The sequence below is a fragment of the Myodes glareolus genome, chromosome 9 (assembly GCF_982192425.1).
Source record: "Myodes glareolus chromosome 9, mMyoGla1.1, whole genome shotgun sequence".
Lineage (NCBI taxonomy): Eukaryota > Metazoa > Chordata > Mammalia > Rodentia > Cricetidae > Myodes > Myodes glareolus.
The window spans coordinates 92,069,686-92,095,447 of NC_142034.1; the positions used below are offsets into that span (position 1 = coordinate 92,069,686).

The 25,762-nt window shown below is 50.6% G+C and overlaps 1 protein-coding gene across 2 annotated transcripts in view; it reads left to right on the forward strand.

Annotated features, from left to right (window-relative positions):
* Ergic1 (endoplasmic reticulum-golgi intermediate compartment 1) overlaps positions 1-25,762 on the forward strand; it is a 99,643-nt gene that overhangs the window by 71,509 nt on the left and 2,372 nt on the right. For both annotated transcript variants that reach the window (XM_085694834.2, XM_048436040.3), the window contains exons 6-9: positions 4,318-4,422; positions 6,651-6,711; positions 9,274-9,374; positions 12,541-12,663. In XM_085694834.2, coding sequence (XP_085550960.1) covers positions 4,318-4,422; positions 6,651-6,711; positions 9,274-9,374; positions 12,541-12,663 — 390 coding nt within the window. The remainder of the gene's footprint in view (positions 1-4,317; positions 4,423-6,650; positions 6,712-9,273; positions 9,375-12,540; positions 12,664-25,762) is intronic.

Here is a 25,762-nt window from a genome sequence, read left to right on the forward strand (position 1 = left end):
GTATGAGGGAGGCAGAACTGTAGGTGTTACATCCGGCCTCCTGAATCCCAGGACTCCTGCCACCAAGCTCTAAGGACCACAAGGTCTCCCAGAAGAGAGTAGAGTGTAAAGCCTTGTTATAAGCCTGGGGTCCACAAAAACCTGAAAGAGTACAGATTTATCTGCAGACACCCCAAAGACTGTCGATTAAGTCCCATCTTTCTTTTTACTAAGCTAATTTAGCATTTCCTACAGCTGTTAATACAATCCAAAAAAACCAAGGCAGCGTTAGTTAGACCCATGACTCCGTTACCCGAAGCTGCTGCCATCCCCTCTTTGCAGCTGTAAAGAACGTCAAGGTCCTGTACACACATTGCCACTCTGAGAATGACAGCAGCCGACACTCAGGAAAATCCTTGACAAAAACCACATCACTTTGATAATCTAGTCAATGAAGCAGGGGCTGCGTTGGGGAATGGGTGATCCATCCCCCTGTGGGGGGGCTATGGGGTGTCTGCTGGTGGTAGCTGAAGATTCCCAGGCACGTGCGCACATGTACTCACTTCCCAGTTGTGACATGTGGTCTCCTGCATTTGACCATGCGCACTCCTGACAACTCCGATGTCACACTGCCTACCTCTTGGCAGACACATCCTCCACTTCCTTGCATGAACTGCGTTGTGGATCCCAGCTGGCTCCGGGTGGATCAGAATTTGCCTCTCAAACCAGACCAACCACCTTTGTTTAAAAAAAAGCCTGACTCTGGTGTCCTGGTTAAGGAATATGGGTGTTTTAGTGTATCAAACTCTGGTTCCCTTGTCTGTAAGGGGGCAGGGTTATCTACCTCACATGACCGAATCATTGTATAAATGTTTCACGATATGACTGGACAGGCATGGGCGCCCTTTCCTCCCCTACCTTGTAACCCATCAGTAGGCTGTTGCCCTGCCCTTGTCAGCCTATGCTTAACATCACTTTAGTGTAAGTGTATTTGTACACTGCATGGGAACAGCAAACATGCAAGAAACTGAGCCTCTCTGAGCCAGAGAAACAACATGGTGGCCAGGACAGCTGTGAAAGCACCAACCAGTCTTTGTACTGTGGCCACTGTCCAGTTGATTCTTACCTGGCCCTTAACTAAAGCATAGGAATCAAGTAGCATTTGAGGGACCGCAGCTAGGTCTGAGCCCAGGCACTCTGGCCACTGGGCCCTGAGCCCTGCCTGTGGCTACTGCTTTAACATCTGTATTATATATGCTATGACCAGAGTGGCCATGTTCTTCAGGCACAGTCTAGACCACTGTCCACCCAGCCCTTTGGAGAATGTAGGCTCTCGTGACCCTGCCCACTCTCCCTTCCTGGGGTCTTATTCTCTGGAGCTGTATGATTAAGACAGTCAGTGTAAGCCAGGCAGTGGTGGTGCATGCCGCCAGCACTCAGGAGGCAGGGGCAAGGGGATCTCTGAGTTTGAGGCTAGCCTGGTCTACAGAACGAGTTTCAGGCCAACCAGGGCTACACAGAGAAACTCTATCTCAAAACCTCCCCTTCCCCCCCAAAAAAATAAAATAAATAAAAGATGACCAGTGTGACAGCCTGCCATGAGGACAAGGAGAGTCGCTGTCCCTCCCTGGTCTCCCATTGTTAGACATAGGCTTGTCCCCTTTATAGACCCTCTGTAGACATGGCCTCTTTATCTACCCATCAGCAAATTCACCAACAGCCAGATGCCAGAGTTCACCTGCATCATTAGCAGAGCCTGCCCGGTGGCCCTGCTAATCATGGCTGCCCCGGGAAGGGGGGCCCCCGACTCCAGCTATATATTTTTAAAATCCATCTGAGACAGTGACGTAGGTGCCCAAGTCACAGGTTCTAAAAGCGTCATCTTCTGTTTCTTCGGCTCAGTGTGTGCTTGTGTGACTCAGACCCCAGTGATAGATTTGGTGTGGAGTGGAGCGGGCTACTGAGTCACAGCCTGGAAGGGCTGGCAGCGGGTGGCAGATACCCAGGAGCCAGCGTTCTTCACTCTCTTAACCCTGGGGGCAGAGTCCCCAAACCCAAGGCTGTCTGACTGGGCCGGGCCTGGCCTGGCCCACCGCCCAGAGAATCTGATGGGACACTGTCAGTCTCAGGAGTTCTGATGATATCATGTAAAAGGGGCTTTTTTTATTTCCTGGTGCTATAATGGATCCCAAGGCCTCATGTATATGAGGCAAGGTGCTCTTCCTGACGTAGGCGCCTAGTTACATCTCTCCTGAGCTACACCCTAGCCCTGTGCAGGTTTTGTGATGGAAATAAAGCCAGGTATTATTTACGCTGTGAAAGGAAGCGTGAAATTGTCCTCAGGAGCAGCGACTTTTCCTCGCCCCTGTTGCTCGCCCTTCCAGGGCCCTAAGGCCGTGTGAGTCCTGAAGCATGTTCATCCCACGTGCCCACGCACTTGTGTTGTTCGCAAAATCTCTGTGGTCATCGTCCACATTCTGATGGGGAGCCGAGGCACAGAGTGACAATCGGCAGGAGCCCAAGTGCCATGGGTGGAGACCTGCTTCTTCTCTGCCCCTGAGGCAGGCCACTCTCATGCTCTGCTCGTTCTAGAGACCTTCCTGAGCTGCCATTCCTGAGCCACCCCCAGCTCCCCGGGCTGCCCGCTTCAGCCGTGGCTCATAGGATCTATGAGCTTCAGCTACAGCTGAAGACAGGCTGTCACAACTGAAGGTCCTCAGCCCAGTGCCTGAAACAGGGCACGAACGAAAGCTCCCTGGTGGGCAGTCACATGCCAGGAAATGGCCATGTTTCTCACTCCCTGGCTGCTGGACTAAGGAAGACCCTGGGTCTTCAGTGTGGCAGTTGGGATTTTAGCTAAATGGCCTGATATCCCCTGCTTTTTCTGCCTACAGCTGCCCTCTCTGACCCTGTTCTGTTCAAGGATTTCCTATCAGGTGTACCTGCTGCTTGCTCCTGCTGTCTCTGCTGTGAGACCCTTCCCTGTCTTCCGGAGAAATGCAGGCTTTATGGCCTCTGCACAAGGGAGTCCTTCCCCCTGGGAAGCCCTCCCCGAACATATAACCAAAACAGAGCTGGGGGCCCTCCTCAGCCTGAGCACTGGGCTAAGGGAGGTGGGGAAGCTTAATGAACACGCATTCCAGGAAGAAGTGGCAGACACAAAGGCCCCAGGGTGGGCTGTACAGGACACTGTTCCCAGTGCCACGGGGAGGTGGCTGAGGGGTGGTGAGCAGAGGAGAGAGTGGCATTGATGAGGCTTAGAAGTAGGCCTGAGTGAGACCGGTAACCAGATATGTCCCTGGAGCACCTGGGCTCAGCTGGCTCACTCAGTTTGTCCATTGCCGTAGTGAAATACTGAGGCAATAGTGGATAAAGAAATGATATTTATTCAGCCCTAGTGGGTGAAAGCTTAGGATCAGGAGCCCATCAGTTGACCTGTGATGAAGTCCTCTCAGTGGATGTCACAGTGATGGACACGTGACAGAAAGGATCCTTAAGGAAGGATGCTGTGGTAGGACAGGAAGCCCGAGAGAGGACAGGCCAGCTTTGCTCTTTCCAAAACCAACCTAGGTGCCACGAGAAGCCTTCTGAGCTCAGTGTCCCTTAGCAGCCTAAGGATCACCACCACAACTGGGTCCCACATCATAGAGGTCCTGCCTCGATGCTCATGGCCGCCGTGAGGCCACACCCCCAGCACATGAACTCTTGTGTAACAAACCACCTTAAAGAGTAGACTCAGGGTTAGAAGCCTGGATGGGTTTAGGGCTGAGGTGTGGCAAGATCAAAGGTAAGATTTAACAAACTTTCTCTCACAGCCCCAGGGAAGGGTCTGTGTAGGGAGAAGCAAGGGTGAGCAGACACTGGGAACCAGGATAGAAGTTACTCTGAGATCCTCTGAGGGGATCTCGGGAAAGGAAGAGGAAGTCTGTCAAGGCCACTGAAGTCAGTCTCTTGGGATTCCCTGTCTGTGGTGACAAGGTCGACTTAAGTAGACGTGAGCTTTGTTTAGAGTTCGAGGAAGTCGCTTGCTGGTTCAGAGTGCACCCCCACCAACTGCTAAGCTAGCAAACCCTGAATCCATAGAAGTGGGTGGGAACTGCTGTCGTTTTGAGTCCAGGCTCTGTCAGGTGCCCATCTGGATACTTCACATGGACTCTTGTCCTGGGTTGTCCCTGACCCTCTTCCGGTAGCTTCTATGAGTGTACCAGTCTTCTTCAAAGTCACACAGTTGGAAATGCTACAAGTCAGAGTCCCAGTCCCATGGAGATCATATAGCCTTCGCAGCCAACCCCCTTGGACAGCCACCCAGATACATGAAACCTGCCTTTCTCCCTCTAGGTCCCCGGCAACTTCCACGTGTCCACTCACAGTGCCACAGCCCAGCCACAGAACCCGGACATGACACATATCATCCACAAGCTCTCCTTTGGGGATACACTACAGGTGAGCAGGGGGGCGGGGTGATATGGCTGTGAGCTAGTATACTGGGGTTCCTCCCTGAGGATCACCCACGCGACTGTTCATTCGGCTCCTCTTTGTCCTGTCTTCTGGGGTGCCACCAACCACACAGCAGACCGAGATGCTCAGACTCGGAACCGGGGCTAGGAGGGAGGTGGACTCCGGGGTTCGGCCCACTCCCCTCATAGCTGTCTCGTTCCGTTTTCTGTTGTTATCACTGGGCAGCCCGGACCGGGTGATGTTTAATGAACAGAAGTTTGTTTAGTTCACAGCTCTGGGGTCTCCGAAACCAAGAGCATCCTGCCAGCATGGTACTATGGAGAGGACGTCCTTCTTGTTCCATGCAGACATGGCCAGGCCATGATGTTCGTTGACATGAGGCCCAAGGAAGGGAGCATCAGACATGTTGCCCTCTGTCCGAAGGCCCATTCAATGCCATACCCAGCCCTTTGTTTTTATATGAACAGATTCTCAAGCGGACTTTTTAGAACAATTAATCAGCATGTGTCTGTGACCCCAGAATGATACATATAGACATGAAATGCCAAAGGCCTGTGTCACCCAAGATGACTCCTCTCAGCTGGCTAAAAGCCCAAAGGAATCTGTCTGAAGGAGGGAAACAGGGAACTGGGTTTGCCTGAGGAAGGCCTATGCTAGGTTGGTGAAGGGTTTGCTGATGGTTTGAGGCCACTGCCACACCAAACATACATCTATTATGAGGAAGAAGGATCCATGAAGCAAGACTGTAAGCAAGAAGGTGAGGGAAGGGATACAACCTGAGCAAGGAGGACGAGGACCCAGGCTAAGGCAAGGGAGAAGGCAAGAGGGCAGACTGGGGCTGCATGTGGGCACAAAACCAAAGGACCCCAGCTACCCTCTGCTCTGCAGGAATTAGAGCCAATCCGTGTGTTCTGTTCACTCAGAAACATCTGTCAGCCCCCTACTGTGTGCCAAGTCTTAACACATGTTGGTCAGGTGGTCCCTGCTGGTGTGACTCTTCCAGGCTGGAGGGCACACCACAACACCTTCATCCTCGGGGTTCAGGAACAACCAAGTCTTCACACTTGCGGTCCCAAGGCAGCAGATGGACATACCGCTGCCCTACCCTGCTCTGACCATGTGCAGAGAGTGTACTTCTGTTGACTGTCAGCAAGCATCAGCCTCGTGGGGTCAGCCTGAGGGTTATATCACCTGCCTGCTGCTCCTAAAGCATTCTCTGCAGGAGCTGATCCCTCCTACTGCCTTGCTTTCCCTCCCTTCCCTCTTCCCTGGGGTCCCACAGACCTGTCAGGCCCAGTCTCCAGGCTCAGATCTTTGCAGGACCTGCTTGCTCGGCCCTCATTCACTGGACCCAGTGACATGCTCCACATACCGGGCACACTTGTTCTGCAGTAGGCCTGGTTTCATCCTTGAAGGAGAAGGGGAATGTGCTTCTTACCCCACTTCTCCAGCAGCCTGTGCCTGGGGACAATCTGATTACTGCCACGTGGGGGTGTCTCTTCATAACTCTTGTATGTCACCTACAGCTGACTCAGTGGGAGACCACAACTCTTCTCCCCTAAACTGGTTCTTCTCAGGACCTTTCAGAGGGCTGGGAGGGTCATGGAAGGAGTGTGACACAAAATGACCCTTTACCTGGGTTTCCTCTGCAGAGTCTTAGGGACATAGACTGAATTCACTTTGGCTCAGTTACCAGCTCAGATGTTTGATGAGTTGGGGAGCTGCTCCAAGCCTTGCTTTGCTAGTCTGTAGAGTGGGCTAAGAGGTCTATTTTTTTTAAGATTTATTTATTTATTGCATATATAGTATTCTGCCTACATGCATGCCTGCAGGCCAGAAGAGGGCACCAGATCTCATTACAGATGGTTGTAAACCACCATGTGGTTGCTGGGAATTGAACTCAGAACCTTTAGATGAGCAGGCAGTGCTCTTAACCACTGAGCCATCTCTCCAGCCCCCTAAGAGGTCTATTTTTAAGTGACAATAAATGAGTTGACACAAAGTGGCCAGGACAGAGTAGGTGTTTAGAATGGCAAGCATGCTACTGCCCACTTTGTGGCCTGCACTGTCTCTTGCTCCCCAGACCTTTGTATGAGCCAGTCCCTGCTGCACTGTCCTTTGTGGCCAGATGGTCCCTGGCCAGTCCCCACCGACAAGGCTAGGCTTGGAGATGGCAGTCTTTAGGGACCGTCTCTCACTCTGCTTCTCTGCAGGTCCAGAATGTTCATGGAGCTTTCAATGCTCTTGGTGGAGCAGACAGACTCACCTCCAACCGTGAGTATCCCAGCATAGAGCAACCCACTCCCCGAGGAGTCCTCTCACAGTGGGAACATGGTAGCCAGAGGGGCAGGAGGGTTAGTCAGGTGCTTGCTGCAAACCAAAGTCATATCCTCAAACCGTTCCTTTCCCACAGCTGCCCTGTCTTACGGGAGGGAAGAGGGTAGCCTGTCCCTAGGGAAGGCAGATAGCGGCCCTGGAATATCCCCAAGCTCTGACACCAGCTGCCATCACTGTTGTTAATCACTGCTTTGCCATTGTACTGAGTGGAGGTAGTCACCTGGCTCCCGTAGAGTGATGGCAGAACCAGAACCCACTCTAAGGGAACCAGCTCCATAGGGGGCCAATAGGGAAACAAGCTGGCCCCTTCCCTCCCATCCCCTCCCCCACCTGACCAAACCCTTCCAATTAGTCATTGGCTCCCTCCAAATTTTAGAGAGTGCTATATCTCTATTCAGGGCCAAAGAGTGCATGCACATGCACACATATGCGTCCATTTTCATACATGCACACACACAGGAAGCTAAGAAAAGTAATGTCCCCTGGGTCACCTTGAAGAACCATATTAGTATTACTCCTAGTGTGTGGTAGGGACCTGCATCTTGGAATGTGGGAGCTGCTGGCCATGATGCCTCATGACCGTTTGGCAGTCAGACATCAGATGCCCGTTGGTCAGACACAGTACCAAGTTCTAAAGACCAGGAGGTGAACGGGTGAAGCAAACTGTCTCCATTGGCTTCCATTCTGTGTTGTTGACTTGGAAAAATGTTCGTGATACCTGGTCCTTGAGGCGAAGCCGCAGTGTGATTCCATGGCATCTGGCATGTTATACTTCAGTGGGAGTGTGGACTGGTCTTCTGTACACAGTAGACATTTGTGTGTGCACAGTAGTTTTCATTTGTGTCTGCGTGTGTGTGTGTGTATGTGTGTACATGAGAATGCCTTTGTTTTACACAAATAACAAACTATTTCAGTTGTGTTTTTTGCTAAGGCATTCATTCCTTCAGGCTTTATTCCTGGTTAATGGAAATTTGAGACATGTAACTTCAAGGTGGTCTTTGGCCTTCTGGTTTAATTATAGATACTGAGCCCATCACAGGGGCATCTCCGAGGGTGAGAACCTGGGTCTGCCTTTGGCACCAGGTTCCTAGCTCACAACCCTGAGAGCCGTCGCAGGCATGAGAAAGAGCTTAAAGGATAGGGAACTTTCTCCAAGTTTTCTGGGGTATCAGCTTGATTCCAGAAGTGCTGCCCTTTCCTAGAGAGATGTCAGAGGCAGGGAGTGAGCTTGTCAGGTCTGGAAGGTTCTCCATGCCCACCACCCTTACATGTGAATCTGAAGATTGATTCACTGACTTGTGGGGGGTGAGACCAGCATTAGGACCCAGGAGACTCAGTTTCCATGTAATTTTAGCTCCATGGTTCCCAGCCCAAGGTTCTAGAAGGAATGAGGAGGACAGACATTGGGCCTCTATTGGCGTCCCAAGGTCTGCAGGGCTCAGTTCTTGCCCGGGAAGGCTGTGGCAGCTCTTGTTCCGGTTACCTCATGCCCGGGGAGGCAGCTCTGGTTCCAGTTACCTCATGCTTATCAGCAGCTGATCGATCCATTCTCCATTCATGCCTTTGTCCAGTCATCCTTCTGTCCATTCATTCATTCAGCAAGATTTGCCGCTGTCCACTCAGTACCAGGCTCTGTGCAGGATTTGGGGGCAGGGATATCAGACTCAGGTCTGGCCTCAGCATCTCCCCCATCCAGGCTGGAGGAGAGGAGAGAGCTGGGTAAAAGGGTCTATCCTCAGCACCTCCCCCATCCAGGCTGGAGGAGAGGAGAGAGCTGGGTGAAGGGTTATGTTGAAATATTGCAGGGCTGGATGGTCAGATGTTTATTGATTTTAAAAAAGAGAGAGAGAGAGAAACTGATCAGATTTTGTTTTTTTTATTTTCGCAATGCTGGGACTGCAGCCAATGCCATGTGTACTGAGCACATCCCCCATCCTCAGGGATTGACCAGTTCTTACATAGTTCTTTCTGGAGGATTCTTTTTGTTTTTCTTTCTGAAACCCAGAGCCCCATTTATTTTCAGAACAAAAGCATGCAGAGCAGACAGTGCCCATAATGAAATGGGGTCTTTCTCGAACCCCACCTTCCCCCTGGAGAGTTTCGTGGGGGTTGAGGGTGGTGAGGAATACTGTCCTGCTGGTCTCTCGAGTCTAGGTAAAGGGATATTTGAAGCTGCTCCGTTTCCTGGAGCTCTTTCTAGATAATTCTGTGTGGTCACACGTTAAAGAGAATGTGTCCCGTGGCCCCATGCTGATTCACGGCTTGGCTCTTGGAGATAATGCCTTCTCAGCACCCTTCTTTAATGGTTGCCCCATTTCTGAATATTAAATGTTTATGTAATGCAGGTGCAAAGATCTCAGCAAATGCTCAGGCTGTGGCATTCCAGAGAAGAGGGAAGAGCTCTCTGCAATGTCAGCAGGACTTAAGCTTAGGATGGCATGTGGGACCGCCTACCTGGCAGTGCCCAGCCCGTTTCATCTTGTTTTGTACTCCCTGCAGCCCTGGCCTCCCATGACTACATCTTGAAGATTGTGCCCACAGTATATGAGGACAAGAATGGCAAGCAACGTTACTCCTACCAGTACACAGTGGCCAACAAGGTTAGTGGGCTGTAAATGGACTGAGCATTGCAATTGCGCCCTCTGCTGGCTGAGAGAAGAGGCAATGCCCCCCGTGCATTTTGCTGAAAGGAGTATCATGGGGTTGGGGAATAGGTAGTCCTACCAGGTTTGTTCTCTAGTCTGGGTAAAGATGAAATACTTAGTCCTTGCCTTTGTGATGGCCTCAGTGTCCAGGGGAGAAACTCTAACAAGGAGATAAGAAGTGATATGTTTGAAACAGCAGGCAGAGGACTGTCCCTTTATGTCCCAGGTCTGGCATCTTCTGGTCCTGGTTTTTTCAGGTGCCTGTTGATCAGCACATGGCAGATGCTCTGGCTCAGTCAGGGAACCATACCAAGGTGGCTGTGGCTGTTCCAGGACCCTAACACTACAAGAGACAGACAGATCTAATGGGAAGCAGAGGGACATCAGAGTCAAAGAAATGAGATGACCCTGCAGTTAGTGGCTCGGGCCTCTCCAGAAACAGCACTGCCAATGTAACTTAAGCACTTGGAGTAGGGGGAAATCCCTGCCCCAGCCCAGTGGGTGGGTTTCCTGTTTGCCACCAGGACTCTCCTGTTTCCGCTGTTGCAGGGCTACCCAAACCCTAAGTAAATGACGGGTGTTTAGCTCAGTTGACTGTAATCATGATTGGGGTGAGCACTGTCATGTATCAAGTACTTAGGAACTAGACACCCCCCAGCTCCCTGCCTCCATCACCAATTTCTTTGTGTGTATTTTCTCTCCTCTTCCTCCTCCTCCCCCTCCCCCTCCTTCTCTCTCTCTCTCTCTCTTTCTCTCTCTCTCTTTCTCCCTCCCTCTATCTTTCTTTCTTTTTTTCCAAGGCAGGGTTTCTCTGTGTAGCTCTGACTGTCCTGGAACTCAGTCAGTAGACCAGGCTGGCTTTGGACTCACAGAGATCTGCCTGCCTCTATTTTTCGAGTGCTTGCTTCCATTACCATTTTCAGTCACCATGCCTGATAATGGGAGCTGTTGTCCCCATTTTACAGATTTGGTCACCAAGCAACAGAGAGGTAATCACAAAGTTGTATAGCTGCCACGTTGAGATTAGGACGAGGTTCTCTGGAGCTCCAGAGCCCCCTGACTGCTCACCCACTCCATCTGTCCAGTCTGTCCGTCTGCCACGGGGCTGTCCAGGCTCACCCGTTTGGGAAGCTTGTCCCTCTGCTCTGGTTTGCTCAGATCCATAGCTCTCTCTGGGGAGGCTTTTTTCTCTCGTTCATTATGTCACAGATGGCGTCTAGCCTACTCTCTTCCCTGGCAATGTAACCGAGCCCGAAGACTAGGTAATAATATAAAGAACAGAAGTGGATTATCTCGTGGAACTGGAGAAGAAGAAGTCAAAGCTATTGTCCCTAGCTTGTGCTCAGCCCTTTTGCTGTATCATCACACAGCAGTTGGCAGGGCACGGAGAGACACAAACACACTAGCTTAGGAGCGAGCATCTTCCTGTTCTCACAGAAGCTGCCCTTGGCACCCCACCACCCCCGTGGCCTCATCTAACTCAGTCACCTTCCAAAGGCCTCACCTCCAGTTACCAACAATGTATACTTGTGGGTTGAACTACTGTGCTTATCCACTGAACTACAAAACAAGGCTGATGTAAACTCAGGTGTGGAAGAGCGGTGGTGCACGTGCCTAGTGTGCACAAGGCTCTGGGTTCAACCCCCAACACAGCAACAAACAAATCGTATGGCTCTGAGGGGGTGGGGCATGTTTAAATCGTTGTACTCACTGTAATCCCCCAGTACTGCCACATCTGAGCAGGAAGCATGGGGGGCGGGGCTCTGGACCGCACTGCCCCGTCCCAGCCCAGTCATTCCTGTTTACTTGTTTATAATATGTCTCCGGTAGTTACTTCACAAGATCCCTGTCAGATGAGGCAGTGTTTTCAGAATTCTGCCTGCAAAGGCGACTTGGGTCATTGGTGCCGACTGCTGCTATTTTTCATTTCTTTTCTCACCCCTCAGCTGTGGGCTGTGACCCAGACAGTCAGCCTGCTCTCTCAGCTCGCCCCTGGGAAGGCAGAGTTTTCTCTGCCCCGAGCCGCTGCCCTCAAGGCTTTGGCAAGGGGCCGATGGCTGGAACAGCTCGCTCAGCGTTCTCCGTGGCTTTGGCCCCAGCCTGTCCTATGAATGGAAGTGGCTGTCCAGTGGGAGGTTAGGACTCAGTGGGGTCCATGGGATCATCAGGCCAGCTGCTCAAGACCAGCTCAGGGGACACAAGTGGGGCTTGGGGTAACCATCATTCATCTCCATTTGTTATAAGCAAGAGAGGTGTGCTCAGAACTCATGCCCTGAAGGGCCCAGACAAGAGATCCTGTGGGCCATTCAACTCTTGGATCCCCAGGGCTGCGATGGGAAAAATCAAGCCCTTCAGGAGTGGGTGAGACTGGTCCAAAGATAACCTGTCACTTTCGCTCTGTGGTGGCCGTTTAGTCATTGCTCTGTGTTTTCTCAGACACCATGGCGGGCTGACTATTTCACTTTCCAGTTCTCTGTGCTGGCCCCGCTTTGTAAGCTCAAGCCCATGTGGCCTTTGTACCCATCGCTCGCACGCATCAGGCGGGATGTCTTCTGAGCCATCAGGTGTGACTTAGAATGTCTCCTCGGTGAGCCTTCCAGATTCGCCTCGGGAGAACTGACAGTTCATTTATGGCCCCCTGAGCGCTTGAGTCTCCCCCCCACAACACACACACACACACACACACACACACACACACGAACATGGTTGGAAGTTAGTGGTACAGTGATGTCTCCTCAAGCCTGACCTGGCGGCCTTGATGCCGCTGGGGGAGGGGCTTCATCACCCCAGGAATCCCAGAACAGCGGAGGTACTCAACAGAATAAATGACTAGATTTCATGTGACCAGGTAACCCAAGGAGAAAATGCTCAGACTAGGCCCAAAGCTTTCCCAGTCTTACCCTTCAGATGTGCGCTCAGTTCTGGTGCCATTTCTAGGTTAACTTGGTCCATTTCCTACAGCTGGAGGGATCCAGAATGCCCCACTGTGCTGCCTGTCCTGAGGCCTTAGGAGAAGGAATGAGAGGAAGCCGCCTGGACACCCTCCTGCAGTCCTCACCCCCACCCACCTGAGGCTGGCTCTGCTTGTAATTCTCCATCACTCTCCTCTTCTCTCCTATAGGAGTATGTTGCCTACAGTCACACGGGCCGCATCATCCCCGCCATCTGGTTCCGCTATGACCTCAGCCCCATCACGGTCAAGTACACAGAAAGGAGGCAACCGCTCTACAGGTTCATCACCACGGTAAGTAGCTCAGGGGCCGGGGCCAGCCGTGCACTTACCATGGGCTCCCTGGTCTGGGCAGCCCACACCTATTCTTGCTGGAACCAGACAGGGCCTGGTAGGCCCCAGTTGAACTCAGGTGGCTTTGACTACCAGACTGGTAAAAGTGTCCCCAGAAGCACGCTGGAACTACTGGCATTTCCCCGAGCTGATATGTGCTGGGAGATGCCACAAATCGTATGGCTCTGAGGGGGTGGGGCCTGTTTAAACCATTATACTCACTGTAACCCCACAGTGCTGCCACATCTGAGCAGGAAGCATGGGGGGGCACTCTGGACTGCACTGCCCAGTCCCAGCCCAGTCCCCATTCCTGTTTACTTGTTTATAATATGTCCCTGGTAGTTACTTCACGAGATCGCTGTCAGATGAAGCAGTGTTGTCAGAACTCAGCCTGAGATGTCCTAAGGAATCTCTACTGGCTCCAGGGTCTTTCTCTTTTTGGTGTTGTTTCATGGAACTTATTTTCAGCGTTTGTTTTTTGTTGGATTTTGTTTTGTTTTATTGGGTCTGCAGTCCTGACTGTCCTGAAGCAAACTCTATAGACCAGGCTGGCCTCAAACTCACAGCGATCCGCCTGCCTCTGCCTCTGTCTTGAGTACTGGGACTAAAGGTGTGCACCACCATTAGAAGCCTGCCTCGATGGCATGCACTTTAACTTCTCTTCGTGTCTTCTTTCACAGTACGGCTGTCCTGGCTCCAGCATGCCTTTCTTCCTGCTTACTTGTCTTCCTTTGTTTTTCTTTCTTTCCACCTTCTCGTCTGCTCTGGACAACATTAGGATATCAGTTTAGTTTTACACTAATTGTTTCTGTCATGTGGACAGTTTCCTGGCCTCCAGCTCACCACCCTTGTACAGAGCAGGTGGGTCACAGTGCCTGCTCCACCCAGGAAACTCCAGAGGTCTGGGGTCAGCCAGCGTCAGCAGAGGTGACAGACAGGACTGCTCTCTCTGCCTGTCAGATTTGGCTCCAGAGTCATAAAGATGCATGTAGTATTGGAAGGCCTTGTGCGGGTGAGTTAGGGTCTTCCTGTGTCACCCAGGCTGGCCTGGAACTTATAGGAACCCTCCTGGCCTCAGGAAACCTCCACATGAGCTTCCAAGTGCCACTTGGCCCAACTTCATACTTTGAATGATAGTTTGCGATCTGGGCTGTGAATCCTGGCTGGTTCATTTCCTGCTGTAGCAGGCTGGGTCTGTGCTAGTCAGGACCTACTGAACAGACAGGATCTATGCAGCTGACTGAGTGGTGCATCGCATCAGGCCTGGCTGTATCCAGTGACACACTTGGTGAGAAGTGTCTCTCTCCATCTTTTTCAGTCTTTTCGTCTCGCTCTGTCCTGCCTGGCTTTGTTCGCGGACTGAATTTACCAATAGAAGCTCTCTATTTCTCAGTAATTCCATGCCAAACCCTAGAAAGGACAGTGCCCTCCTTGTCTTAGCTGAGGTCCCATGATGTTTTTCTGTTCTTCTGACTTAGAGGAAGGAATTCTTTGCTTGCCCTGGGCTAGGTCTCTTGCCCTCTCTGCAGTCAAAAATTGTGAGGGATGGCATTCATCAAGACAGAAATCAAGGCTAGTTACTAGGAGAGGGACGAGTGGGTGCTACAAGGCACGTACGTGGTCAGGGAGGTGTCTGTGACAAGGCCATTGCTTCTAACTGGTGACATAAGAATAATGATCTTTGTTCTTGCTACCTCCCGGGCCTCTGAGACTCAGAGAGCATCATGGAAGGGGAAACTCTACAAATAAAAAGAGCAGGTGGATACAACGTGTGCCATAAGCCTGGGGCTTGGATAAGCCTCAGAACAGCCTTTTGCCATCCTCTGAGCACATAGGAAGCCAAAGCTTCTGTTGAACAAATAGCACCTCCATAGAGCTGAAACACCACACGGAGGCTGGAAAGGGCTTGCCACCCATGTGTGGAGGAACGGTCATCAGCCTCCGTATCAAAAGACCTCCATGCCAGCAAGTGGCCAAAGGAGCCAGACGAGGGCTAAGAACCACTCTTCCCTGAGAAGACTGGCAAATCCTGCTCCTTTCACTTGGACTTGAAAAAAAAATGAGTCTTAAATGTTAAGACCCTTTCGATTCTACCTGCCCAGTGATAGTCAAAGCCTCCCACTCGCCACAAAGATGGAGAAGAGATAAAACTAGGGACCTACACATAGGAGGAGATTTATAAAACTTTTCAACTCCACATCAAGGGATTTGCGAACAAACTCCTTTACCCAAGATTCCCCCAGGCGAGCACATGCTAAGTCCATGTGGGTGTTGGCCTGTCCCAGTCTGTTCCCACTGCAACCCGCAAATAAGCCAGACACTTAGATAGGAGCAGATGTCCTCCATGCTTCCGGGCAGGTGTGGCCTGCTCCTCAGAGGCCCTGGGGGCTGTACTGCCGCTGACACACGCATTGCTAGGCTGAGAAGACCCCTCCATGGGCCTCAACCCCCAGTTCCCATTTGTTCCTGGGAAGCAGCTGAACCTCTGAGCATCAAAAATCCCTTGGCAAGTGGCTGAGAGATGAAGCGGCTTTGGTTACTTGCCTATGGTTTACTAGAATTTGTCGTACCAGGCCTGAGGGAGCCTGGTCCTCCAGGAGCTTCCTGGTGGTGTGGAACATCATGTCAAACACTGCTGTGTCACGAGAACCTTGCTCCCCCGGGTTCCACAGTGGCAGAGAGGAGGCCCTTGTACCTGTTCAGCAAGGCCCTGACATGAAGGGGAGAAGGCTGCCTCAGAAGGGGCCTTGTGTATAGAGATACAAGCCAGCAGTCTTTTGAAGGCCAACTAGCTCTCTCCTTGGGATGGACTCCCTGCTAGGTCAAGATGAACCATTGACATTCCAAGAACTGAAGGTTCCACAAGGCCACAGGAACAGTCTTCCTCACCCAGTGTGACCCCTCCCTTTGCTCTTCTCCCTTTGGCCCCCAGTTTGTCTCTGCCAGGTCCACCTCTCCTGAAGTAAGGCCCCATAGATCCCCCGGCTTGCTAACCACACTGCTCCATGGAACTTCGTAACATTAGCTTGGTCTGTTTTCCGAAGGCCCAAGGCTACCATCTTGGTTGCCGTGGCAACTGTAGGGTCAGCTCATGAGCCAGCTGGCTCCCGGCAGATGGCGTCATTATGGAGCTTCAAAGCCCTTTGTCACGGGGCAGCAGATGTGAGGATGATGCTAGACCTCAGACACGCTGCACAAAGACCCCTGGAGTCTGCAGAGGGTGGGTGGGGCTGGGGCTGAGTGGAGGCACCTGCCATGGGCTGCTCATGCTCTCCTTTTAAAGGCAAACACTTGTGTGTGAAGCGCCACACTCCAAGTGGATGTCCTCTGGAAATAGCCCCTCAGAGGGGGCCGATGAAGAAGGGCTTAGGCTGAGATGTTGTCATGTGACGGCTTCAGAGGAGGAGAGCAGCTGTGGCTGGGCTGGAGCGAGGGGCAGAGCAACCTAAAGAAGCTTTCTCACATACCTGGTACCTGGCTGATTGTGGGCTCCCCTCAGGGTCAGGTCTTCAGGGAACATGCCCGGTAGTATCCAGTACCAGGCTGCCCAAGGCGCCTCTCTCTGGATCCTCACAATACCGCATCAAACCTACCCCTCTTGCTCTACCAGCACATTCTTGTGCCAGAAGAATAAGTATGGCATTTAGCTGTATGCACGTGCCTGGATCTCCCCCTACCCCTCCATATCTGCTCCCTGCAGTTTGCTGAAGCCTATCTTCTGAGATTTAAGGGAGCTGTGGTAACAGATTGAATAACTTGAGGTGTTAGATCTCTTTCTATGTATGGTTTATTTGAGAGAGGAGATACCCAGGCCATTAAGTGCCAAATTGGGTTTGGCATGACTAACAACAATTCTTAGTACCAGAGGCTGGTGGTCTGCTCCCATTGAGCATGACCATGCAGCCCTTTCAACCGAAAAGACACTTAGGGGCCTCAGGATGAGGGAGTTTGGCTGGAATAAGTCCCACCCACCCATGTTCTTTCCGTTGTCCTTGCCCATACTTTCCTTACCAGGAAAATAACGCCCCATACTTCAGATTGCACTCCACAGTTGTCAGGGCCAGCTATAGCCTCCAGGTGTCATGGCTCATCTACTATGGTGGCCTTGTCTGGACTCGGGTGTCCACAGGTGTGCAAAGAACAGCTGCTGCGAGAGGCGATGGCAACTGTCTTTACTCAGCACCTACTACAGGCAATTTGGTAATTACTCCCTTACCCCTTCCGGGAACCTCAGTAGAGAGTCTCCTGTTTCTGTTTTAGATAGGAATTCAGCGAAGGCTTGGAGAAGTAAGGGAACTCCTCCAAGATCATACAGCTAGTAAATGACGAAGCTGGGACTCAACCCCCATGCCTTGTCCCCTTTGTAACATCTCCCTGCTAAACAAGGGCACTCATGAGTGCTCCAACAACAGAGGCCTCAGAAGTCATGAAGTCCTTGGTCTAGGATGCTAGCATTGTTTGACGGTCACTTTTACCTTGGCACTGAGACTCCACAGTAGAAAATAAACTGGCATTACCACCATGCAAGCACACACACAGCCATAAAAAGAAACCAAGTGTCTACCCGAGGCTGCATGGCTAACAGTTTCCAAGTTCCCCTGCCCGTACCTGTGTTTGGTTTCTAGCTGCCTTTTGTAGCGAGATGTGAGGAAGTTGATTGGAGACAACCTCAGACCTACAGGAACCGGGGGCATCGCTCAGTGGTAGAGCCATGTGCTTAGCATGCTGGAAGCCGGGTGTTTGATCCCTAACACTGTGGTTGGGGGCGGACAGAGACTGTTATTTGGTTGGTTGATTTTTGTCTGAGGCTTTAGCTTAGTTGGAAAAGTATTTTGTCCCACACGCATGAAGATCTGTGTTCCATCCTAGGATCCATGTGACAAAGCTGGGGCATGGCACTGTGCGCTTGTAATACCACGGCTGGTACAAACAGCTGGCTCCTCCGGGCTCAAAGGGCAGCCAGCTTAGCTTGCTCGGCAAGTTCCAGGCCAGGGAGAAACTCTGTCTTCAAGACCAAGGTGAATAGCACCTGGAGTTGACCTCTGGCATTTATAGACATGTATAGCACATGCACACACACACACACACACACACACACACACACACACACACAGAGAGAGAGAGAGAGTTTTTACCCTCCTCTAAAGTAATGTGGATTAAGAAAAGGCCACTTTGCCACTTGGGCAGGGGGCAGCCTTCACAGCCCCCTGTGGATGTCCTGCTCTCCTCTGCCTGCTTCTCTCCCCTGAACCAAGAACTACAGGTTTGTGCCCACCTTGTTCCCCTCTGCAATATGCAAGCTGCAATGAAGCCCAGAGTCTGTGGTTCAGGGCTGAAGGCTGGAATGTACAGAAGCCTTGGGATCAGATCCATCTGGAGCAACTGAGCTGTGTACAAGGGCAAGAGGAAGGGATGAGGCAGAACTTCTCGTACTCGTGTCTGTAAAGTGAGGAGGAAAGACACTGGGCACCATGGTCCAAGGAGGTTTAGTCCCAATGATGCATAGTTTCTCACTTCCCGACCTCTGCAAGCAGGGCTTGCGAATGTTCTGATTTCAGGATGTTTGCCGTGCAGATCTCTGTAGGAGAACTGAGAAAGCAAGAGCCATCGGCTTAGAAGTTTCGCCATAAATGAGGAGATGCTTTTAGGGGTGGGGCAAAGGTAGGCTGATAGGAGAAACACCTGCAGCCTCCCACACCTGAATTGGTGATGCTTCCTTTCTTGGTTGTTGTGTGACCTTGGACCAGTCTTCTGTGGCACAATTACAAGAACGGAATGAAAAGACAGAAGAGAATATGGTCCCAGGGCAGAACATAGGTGCTCAACCAAGGAGGAGCTTTGGGGTAGGACAGAAATGAGTTTTCAGCTTTTCCTCAGACTTTTAGGGCCTGAGGGTAAGTGGTCCAGAAGACATGACATGCTGAGTGGAGGTCACCATCCCTCCCTTCCTCCCAACCCAAGCCCTCCAGAGCCCAATCATCTGCTTCCCTTCCTGATGCCCCCCCTCGGGTCCCCGCCTCTGCGACTTGGGTGTTCTCATCTGCGGCTCCAGCCTGTCTGCCTCCGGCAGCATATGATGAGACTTTGTTCATTATTTATTTCCTCTGACTGTGCCTTTTTCCACAAGCTTTGAAACCGCACCGCCTGGATGAGGAAGGATGAGCAGTTCCCGGCATTTGTGGTCACGGAGGCCTCCTAGCCACCCCAGGCGTAGGTGAGAGAAACTGAGGCCCAGAGACTTAAACTGGCCTTCCTGGCCAAAATCACAGAACTGGCCTCCATCCAGCAATGTTTGCCCCAGCACTTCCTTTCCTTCCCTCTGCGGAGTGGCAGGGATGCAGGCTTTGTCACAGAAAGCCACTAAGCAGTAAACATAGGCCCAGGAGGAGCAAGAAGATGTTAGTCCCTGGTGGAACAAGAATTCAGCTGTCTAGCCCAGGCCTTCCCTAGCATAAGGAATTAAAAGCCAGAGATAAGACATAAAGAAATACATCTTTTAAAGTTATGCTAGGGCGTGAACTCCAGGACAGGACACTTACCTGGCATGCTTGAGGCCCAAGCGCTGCTAAGAAGAAAGCAATGACCTGGGTTTGACGAGTTGATAGCTCAGTGTGTAAAGGCACCTGCCACGAGGCTGATGACCTGAGTTTGCTCCCATGTGGCAGAACTGACTCCTGCAAGTTGTCTTTGGACCTCCATGTAGGCACCATGGCCCTGTATTTATAAGTAGTTGCAATTTAAAAATTAATTACAAAATGAGATGTTCAAGTAAGCTGGCTTCATTCTGGTCTCCACAGAAGGTTGGGAAGCTATAGGGTCTGGGAAGGAAGGGGCTGGGTCAGAGAAGAGGATGCCATTATTGCTTCTCTGGGGCACACTGGGGCCTAGGTGCCCTGCTCTTGTTCCTGGGACTGGGGCTGCTGACCAGGGTAGGGAGGCAGGTACTAGCCATAGTGTCCCTTCCTGGCTCAGCGGCTCTCCTCCCTGACCACCCCTCCACAGTTGTTCCTCTGTCCTGAGGCCTGGGGGAGACAGGGGCCAAGGTCAGAGGCATCATGGGGTGTGTGTGCATGCCTCACAGATGTTCATTCTATGCTACATCAGTCTTGAGAAATGGTCTTCCCGGTTTTAAAAGCATAGAAACTGAGGCATAGGCACTAGGAGGCAGACAGTCACAGCAACAGGAAGCCCTAAGCCTGGTTCTGTAGACTCCAAGACCGGGTGTCCTCAGCGGCTGAGTACCTCGCGGCCCCAGGCTGCACCGCCCAGGCTTAGAAATTGAAGGAGCCGCATGGGATGGGTAAGGTTGTTGCCTGTCCCCGCTCCACCAGCCTCCAGTTTCGCACCCACCTTTGCACCAGCTCCCAGAAACCTGCTAAGAGCAGAACAAGAAGCCTTTCGTTCCTTTGCTCGTTCTCAAACCCATTCAGCTACTCCTTGTTCATTCTTGGCGATCCCTTGCTGTCTGCTTATTTAGCAAATGTGTTTTGAGCGCCTGCTCTGTACCAATGACTTCTGCCTTCTCTCCCTTAGCCATGAAGACAAGAGAGCAAATGATAGGGTTGACACAGGCCAGACACCAGGGGCTTCCTGACTAGGGAAGTGAAAGGGACCTGACCTAAGGAGCCTGGCCCAGAGGGAGGCTCTTCCTCATGAATACTCCCAGACACGCCCCTAAACCATGCTCTCCTGGGCAGCAGCCCCCTCTGGTAAGGCTCAGGCTGACTACCGAACCCCATGGCCTGCATGGGTCTTGGGCAGCTGTGGAGTCTTCAGAGAATCTTGCTGCCTTGTTCTTCCATGATGGACTTGTCTTCCTAAAAGCGCCAGGAAGAGAAGGAATTGAGACAGAAAACCTCTAAGAAATAATTGGGGTGCTGGAGAGATGGCTCAGTAATTAAGAGCACTGGCTGTTCTTCCAGAGGACTAGGGTTCAATTCCTAGCACACACTTGGCAGCTCACAACTGTCTGTAACTCCAGTTCCAGGGAATCTGATACCTTCATACAGACATACATGTAGACAAAAAACAAAAACAAAACAAAAAAAACAGTGCACATAAAATAAAAATAAATAAAAAATAACAGGGCAGTGGTGGTGCATACCTTTAATCCCAGGCAGAGGCAGGTGGATCCCTGTGAGTTCAAGGCCAGCCTGGTTTACAAGAGTTAGTTCCAGGACAGGTTCCAAAGCTACAGAGAAACCCTGTAAAAATTTATTTATTTTGGTTCTCGAAAAACCAAAATAAATAAATAAATAAATAAATAAAACAAATAATGGGTAGCATTTTCCTGATTAAAATGGGTCTCAAGTATAGAGATTAAACATTTAGCAACAAGGTTGGATACTGAGAGATGAGGTTAGGTGTCGTTTACTGAACATGCACTGAATTCCAGGTTCTCTCCAGAATGGCTGTCAGTATGGTGGGACTGCTTTTCTGATTTTATAGATGGAAAAACTGAGACCCAGGAAGACACTTACATGGCAGCCACTGCTCAAGCCCCAGAGGATGGGTTCCCTCTGCTCTCCAAGCAGCGAAGGCCCCCGTAGATTCCCCAGTCCTCACCCCCTGCACCCCCTGCCTGCCCTGGTCACGTGCAGCGAGGAGACACATGCCTCCCCTCTGCATCTCTGCACCCCCAGAGAGACGGCCAGCAATAGGCTGGGAGCTTAGTATCTGTGGGGCCGTCTGCTTTGTCTACACAGTTATTCCTTTCCATTGATCTTGGGCCCCTCCCTGCAGGTCAGGGTGATGCTGAGTGTCCAGTGCCACGCACTCTGTTCAGGTCATTCTCAACATCCCTCCTGCATCACCTCCAGCTGCATCCCACAACTGGTCCGTTTATTGATCCCCATACTGCTCAAGACGTATCAGTGGTGAGAATTATGCTCCTGCCACCCTCTTGTGAAACTCACCTGTAAGGGCCGTCGCACCCTCCCAAGCTGGTGGCTTCATATCCCATGTAAGAGCCCTGACCTTTTCAGGACAAGGGAGGACCATAATTTCCCCAGTGAGTCCCAGTATGGTATCACCCTGGTGCTTGCTGGTGGCCACCATGTCCCTTTGTATGTCAGCTCCAGGACCTCCATGCTTCCTTCACGCCTCCTAGTTGTCTCCGTACCCCTAATCCACCTCATTCGAATGGGTACTGAGGATGGCGGTGGGCTACTACAGTGTCCTGTGGCTTTTCCTAGTCAGCCACGGTGTGGAAATACTGAAAGGCGTTTGTTCAGAAACAAGTGGTTCATAGATTTTAAATAATATTACTAAATATGGCGTTCTTATTATATCGTCATTAGTCTTTTATTGTGCTTAATTTGTAAGCTAAAAAATTAGGAGGTACTGTTTGGGTTGTTTTTTTTTTTAAGTGTACATTAAGTATTAAGTTTGAAACTATCTGGTTCCAGGCACCTCTGGGATCTTATGATGTATTCCCTAAGGATGAGGGACCACTGAAGTGAAAGCAAGGGTGGACCATTAGAATCTCCTTAACCCTGAGGAAGCCCCCAAAACGTATCAGAATTCCTTTCTTTCCTTCAGTAGATGTAATGTACATGTGGGCGGAGTGACGTCAGTAAATCCACATGAAGCCCCCTGCAGCCCCCTTAGCCTTCAGGCTGACAGCGACCGACACTGCGATTGGGCCCGTTGCTTAGCTTGTGTGCTCCCTCAGTTTCCCCAGAGGCGGCTGCTTCTCGCGGGCCTCCGTGCATATTGTGGGCCCCCTCTACCCCAGGGCCAGCCCAATGCAAAGAGACCTCAGCCGGGTGCCAGGTGTGTGTGAGTCATGGGAATTCAGGCTTCACCGTGTGTGTGGATAAAGGCAGATGGAGGGGCTATTTTTTCTTTTTTTGCTCCATTGCACTTACGTCACATTTTCCTACCCTCCGCTCCAAGCTCTAAAAGCATTTTGTGGTATAAAATCTGCCATCATCTGATCCACTCTACCGAAATAAACCAGGTCCCCTGCCGTCATCTTCCTGAAAAGTGCCCCTGCGTCATGCGCTGACTGGTGGGGCGAGGCCCGGCCTGTTTAGAACACTTCATCATAATCCTCAGCGCGGGCCCCATCCTCTCTGCTCCCTGGAGGGCTGCTCGGGTTTCTGGGGCTGTTATTGCTGGAATGCCAGCTGCTCTACTTAGAAGCATCCACACAGACCCGCTCTGTCTTAGACCTTGCACGCCTCTGCTTAGCTCATCGCAGGAAAGCACCACATGAAAGAGAAAAGCCAGTGTGGCGTGCCCTTCTCTCACCTCCGCTGTCTCCTGGCTTCCCACCCCTCAGCACCAAATGATCCCTGAGTGCACCACTGCCACCCAGAGTCCTGTGGCAGTTACACGTCAGTAGATGTCTGTTCAGAGATGCAAATCCAGAGCTGTGCAATAAGTGTAAGGATTGGAATCGACATTTAAAAAAAAAGTGTATGTACCTTTAATCCCAGCACTTGGGAGGCAGAAGCAGGCAGATCTCTGTGCGTCTGAAACCAGCTTAGTCTACATACTGAGTTTCAGGACAGCCAGGGCTATGCAGAAAAGCCATGTCTCAAAAATACATATATAACTAAATAAATTTAATATATATGTATATGTGTGTATGTGTAAAGCATAAGTTAGGTTAAGTTGCAAGTTTTGACAACTTGTTAGTACAGATGCTCCTCCATGTATGTTGGGGTTGACTTCCATGTTCCCATCAAAAGTTGAAAATAGCAAAATCGAAAATATAGCATGATGGCTCATGCCTTTGATCTCAACACTTGGGAAACAGAAACTGGGGAATTTCTGTGAGTTTGAGGCCAACCTGGTTCACATAGTTCTAAGACAGTCAGGGCTATGTAGAGAGACCCTGTCTCCAATGTGTGTGTTTGTGTGTGTGTGTGTGTGTGTGTGTGTGTGTGTGTGTGTGTGTGTGTGTGTATGGGCTTCAGAGATGACCAACTAAGTAAAGTGATTGCCTTGCAAATGAGAGGCCTTGAGTTTGAATCCCTGGAACCCATGCAAAGCTGGGCTCAGTTCACACATCTGTAATCCCAGTACTCCTGTATTGAAATGGGAAGCAGAGCCAGGAGAATCACTGGAAGCTCTTGGGCACAGATTCTGTGTCAAACAAGAGAACCAATGCCCAAAGTTGTCCTCTGACCTTCGCATGAGTTGGGCGGCACACGTGTGCCCACACTCACACACATGAATGCACACATACATATTATACATACCCGAAAAGATCTTTAAAAATACAGATTTAATGCAGTTGAACTACCCAGTACCATGACTTAACCCACTTTACATTAGTCTATTAGGGTTCTCTAGAGGAACAAAACTAATAAAATGAATATATATTTAATCCTAACAAATATGGCATCTATATCTAATATATCTATTAGAATGGCCTATGGTCTGTGGGGCCAGCTAGGGCAGTGGTTCTTAACCTGTGGGTCACAGTCCCTTTGGGGATTGCATATCAGAAGATATCCTGTATATCATATATTTACATTACTACTCATAACAGTAACAAAACTACAGATAAGAAGTAGCAACAAAATAATTTTATGGTTAGGTCACCACAACACAAGGAAAGGGTTGCAGCATTAGGAAGCTTGAGAACCGCTGAGCTAGGCCAATCATGGCTGCTACTACAGAAGGTCCAAGAGTACAGCAGTTGCTCAGTCCACAAGGCTGGATGTCTTAGCTGGTCTTCAGTAGATGCCAGAATCCTAGAGAGATAAATATCAATGCCAGGGAATGAATGGACTTGCCAGCAAGAGTGGGAGCAAGCAGGCAAAGAGAGCATTTCCTTCTTCCTTGTCCCTTATTTAGACTTGCAGCAGAAGGTGTGGCCTAGGTTAAAGATAATCTTCCCACCTCAAAAGGTCCAGATCAAAATTGAGTCGTCTCACTCTAAATGATTTGATTAAGAAAACAAAACTCCTCAGAGGTATACCCAGCTGGTTGGGCTTTAAATTAAGTCCAGGTGTAGTCAAATTGACAACCAAGAGTAGCCATCACACCTATAGCCGATCAAAGTCCCCTGACAAGAGGTGAGAAAAGGTGGTTGTGGACATGCCTTTGCACCCCAGTGACACTGGCCAACCCTAAATCCATCCAGATCTGAGGGGGACCCTGCAGGCATCATATAGGGAAGTGAACCCACAAAGAAATGAGAACGAAAACCCTGGGCAGACTGACTTCATCAACTGGGATCAGACTTCGGGGAGTATGATGCCAGGCGGTTTATTGTCACCATATTTAAAACAATGCAGTTGGGAGAAAGATTTTCAGGCAACAATCATTTCCAATCCAGGTACAGCAGTCTAGGGATGGAGAGTCTGGGAAAAAGCACTCTGGGGGATTTGGGTGAGGTCTGCAGCCACTGATAGCAAAAAGATCACCAGGTCATTACCAATATCCACTCACAGCCTTGTGGGAGGAAAACAGGTGTTTTACCTCCTCCACTGAGAGGAGGGCTCTGCCTTTCACATCTCTGGTTCCCTGGTATTCTGTGGGTACAAGAAATTTTGCACCACAACACGAATCCAAGGTTGTACGCTATCCATTTAACTGGGGGCATTTCTTGCTGAAGAAGCAGGAAGCTGTCAAGTTAAGAGCAAAGACTCAGTCCTGTGGTGGTGGCATATGCCTTTTATCCGAGGCAGAGACAGGAGAATCAGAAGTTCCAGGTCATCCTTGGCTATATGAGTTCAAAGTTGGCCTGGGCTACCTGAGTCCCTGTCTCAAAACAAAAACAAGTAAATAAATAAAGAAATAGCAGAAGCTCTGACACTTTGAACCCCAGTTCAGCCGTTTACTGTGGCATCGGCCAAATGGTTCCAGACCTCTGAGCTTTGGCAGCAGTTCTGGTACTCGTCAGTGCTGGGGACACCCTGCTGTGATGAAGAACAGTCTGGACTCAAATGTCAGGAATGCCATAGAAGCCTCTTTGATGGTCCTTTCTGTGGCTGTGGTCTTGTTGTTTGCTGTTTGCTCACTAACTATCTGCAGGAGGAATGCCAGCTCCAGAAAGTAGGAGTGTTTCCAGTCCTAAGCTTACCGGCCATTGTGCCTATTC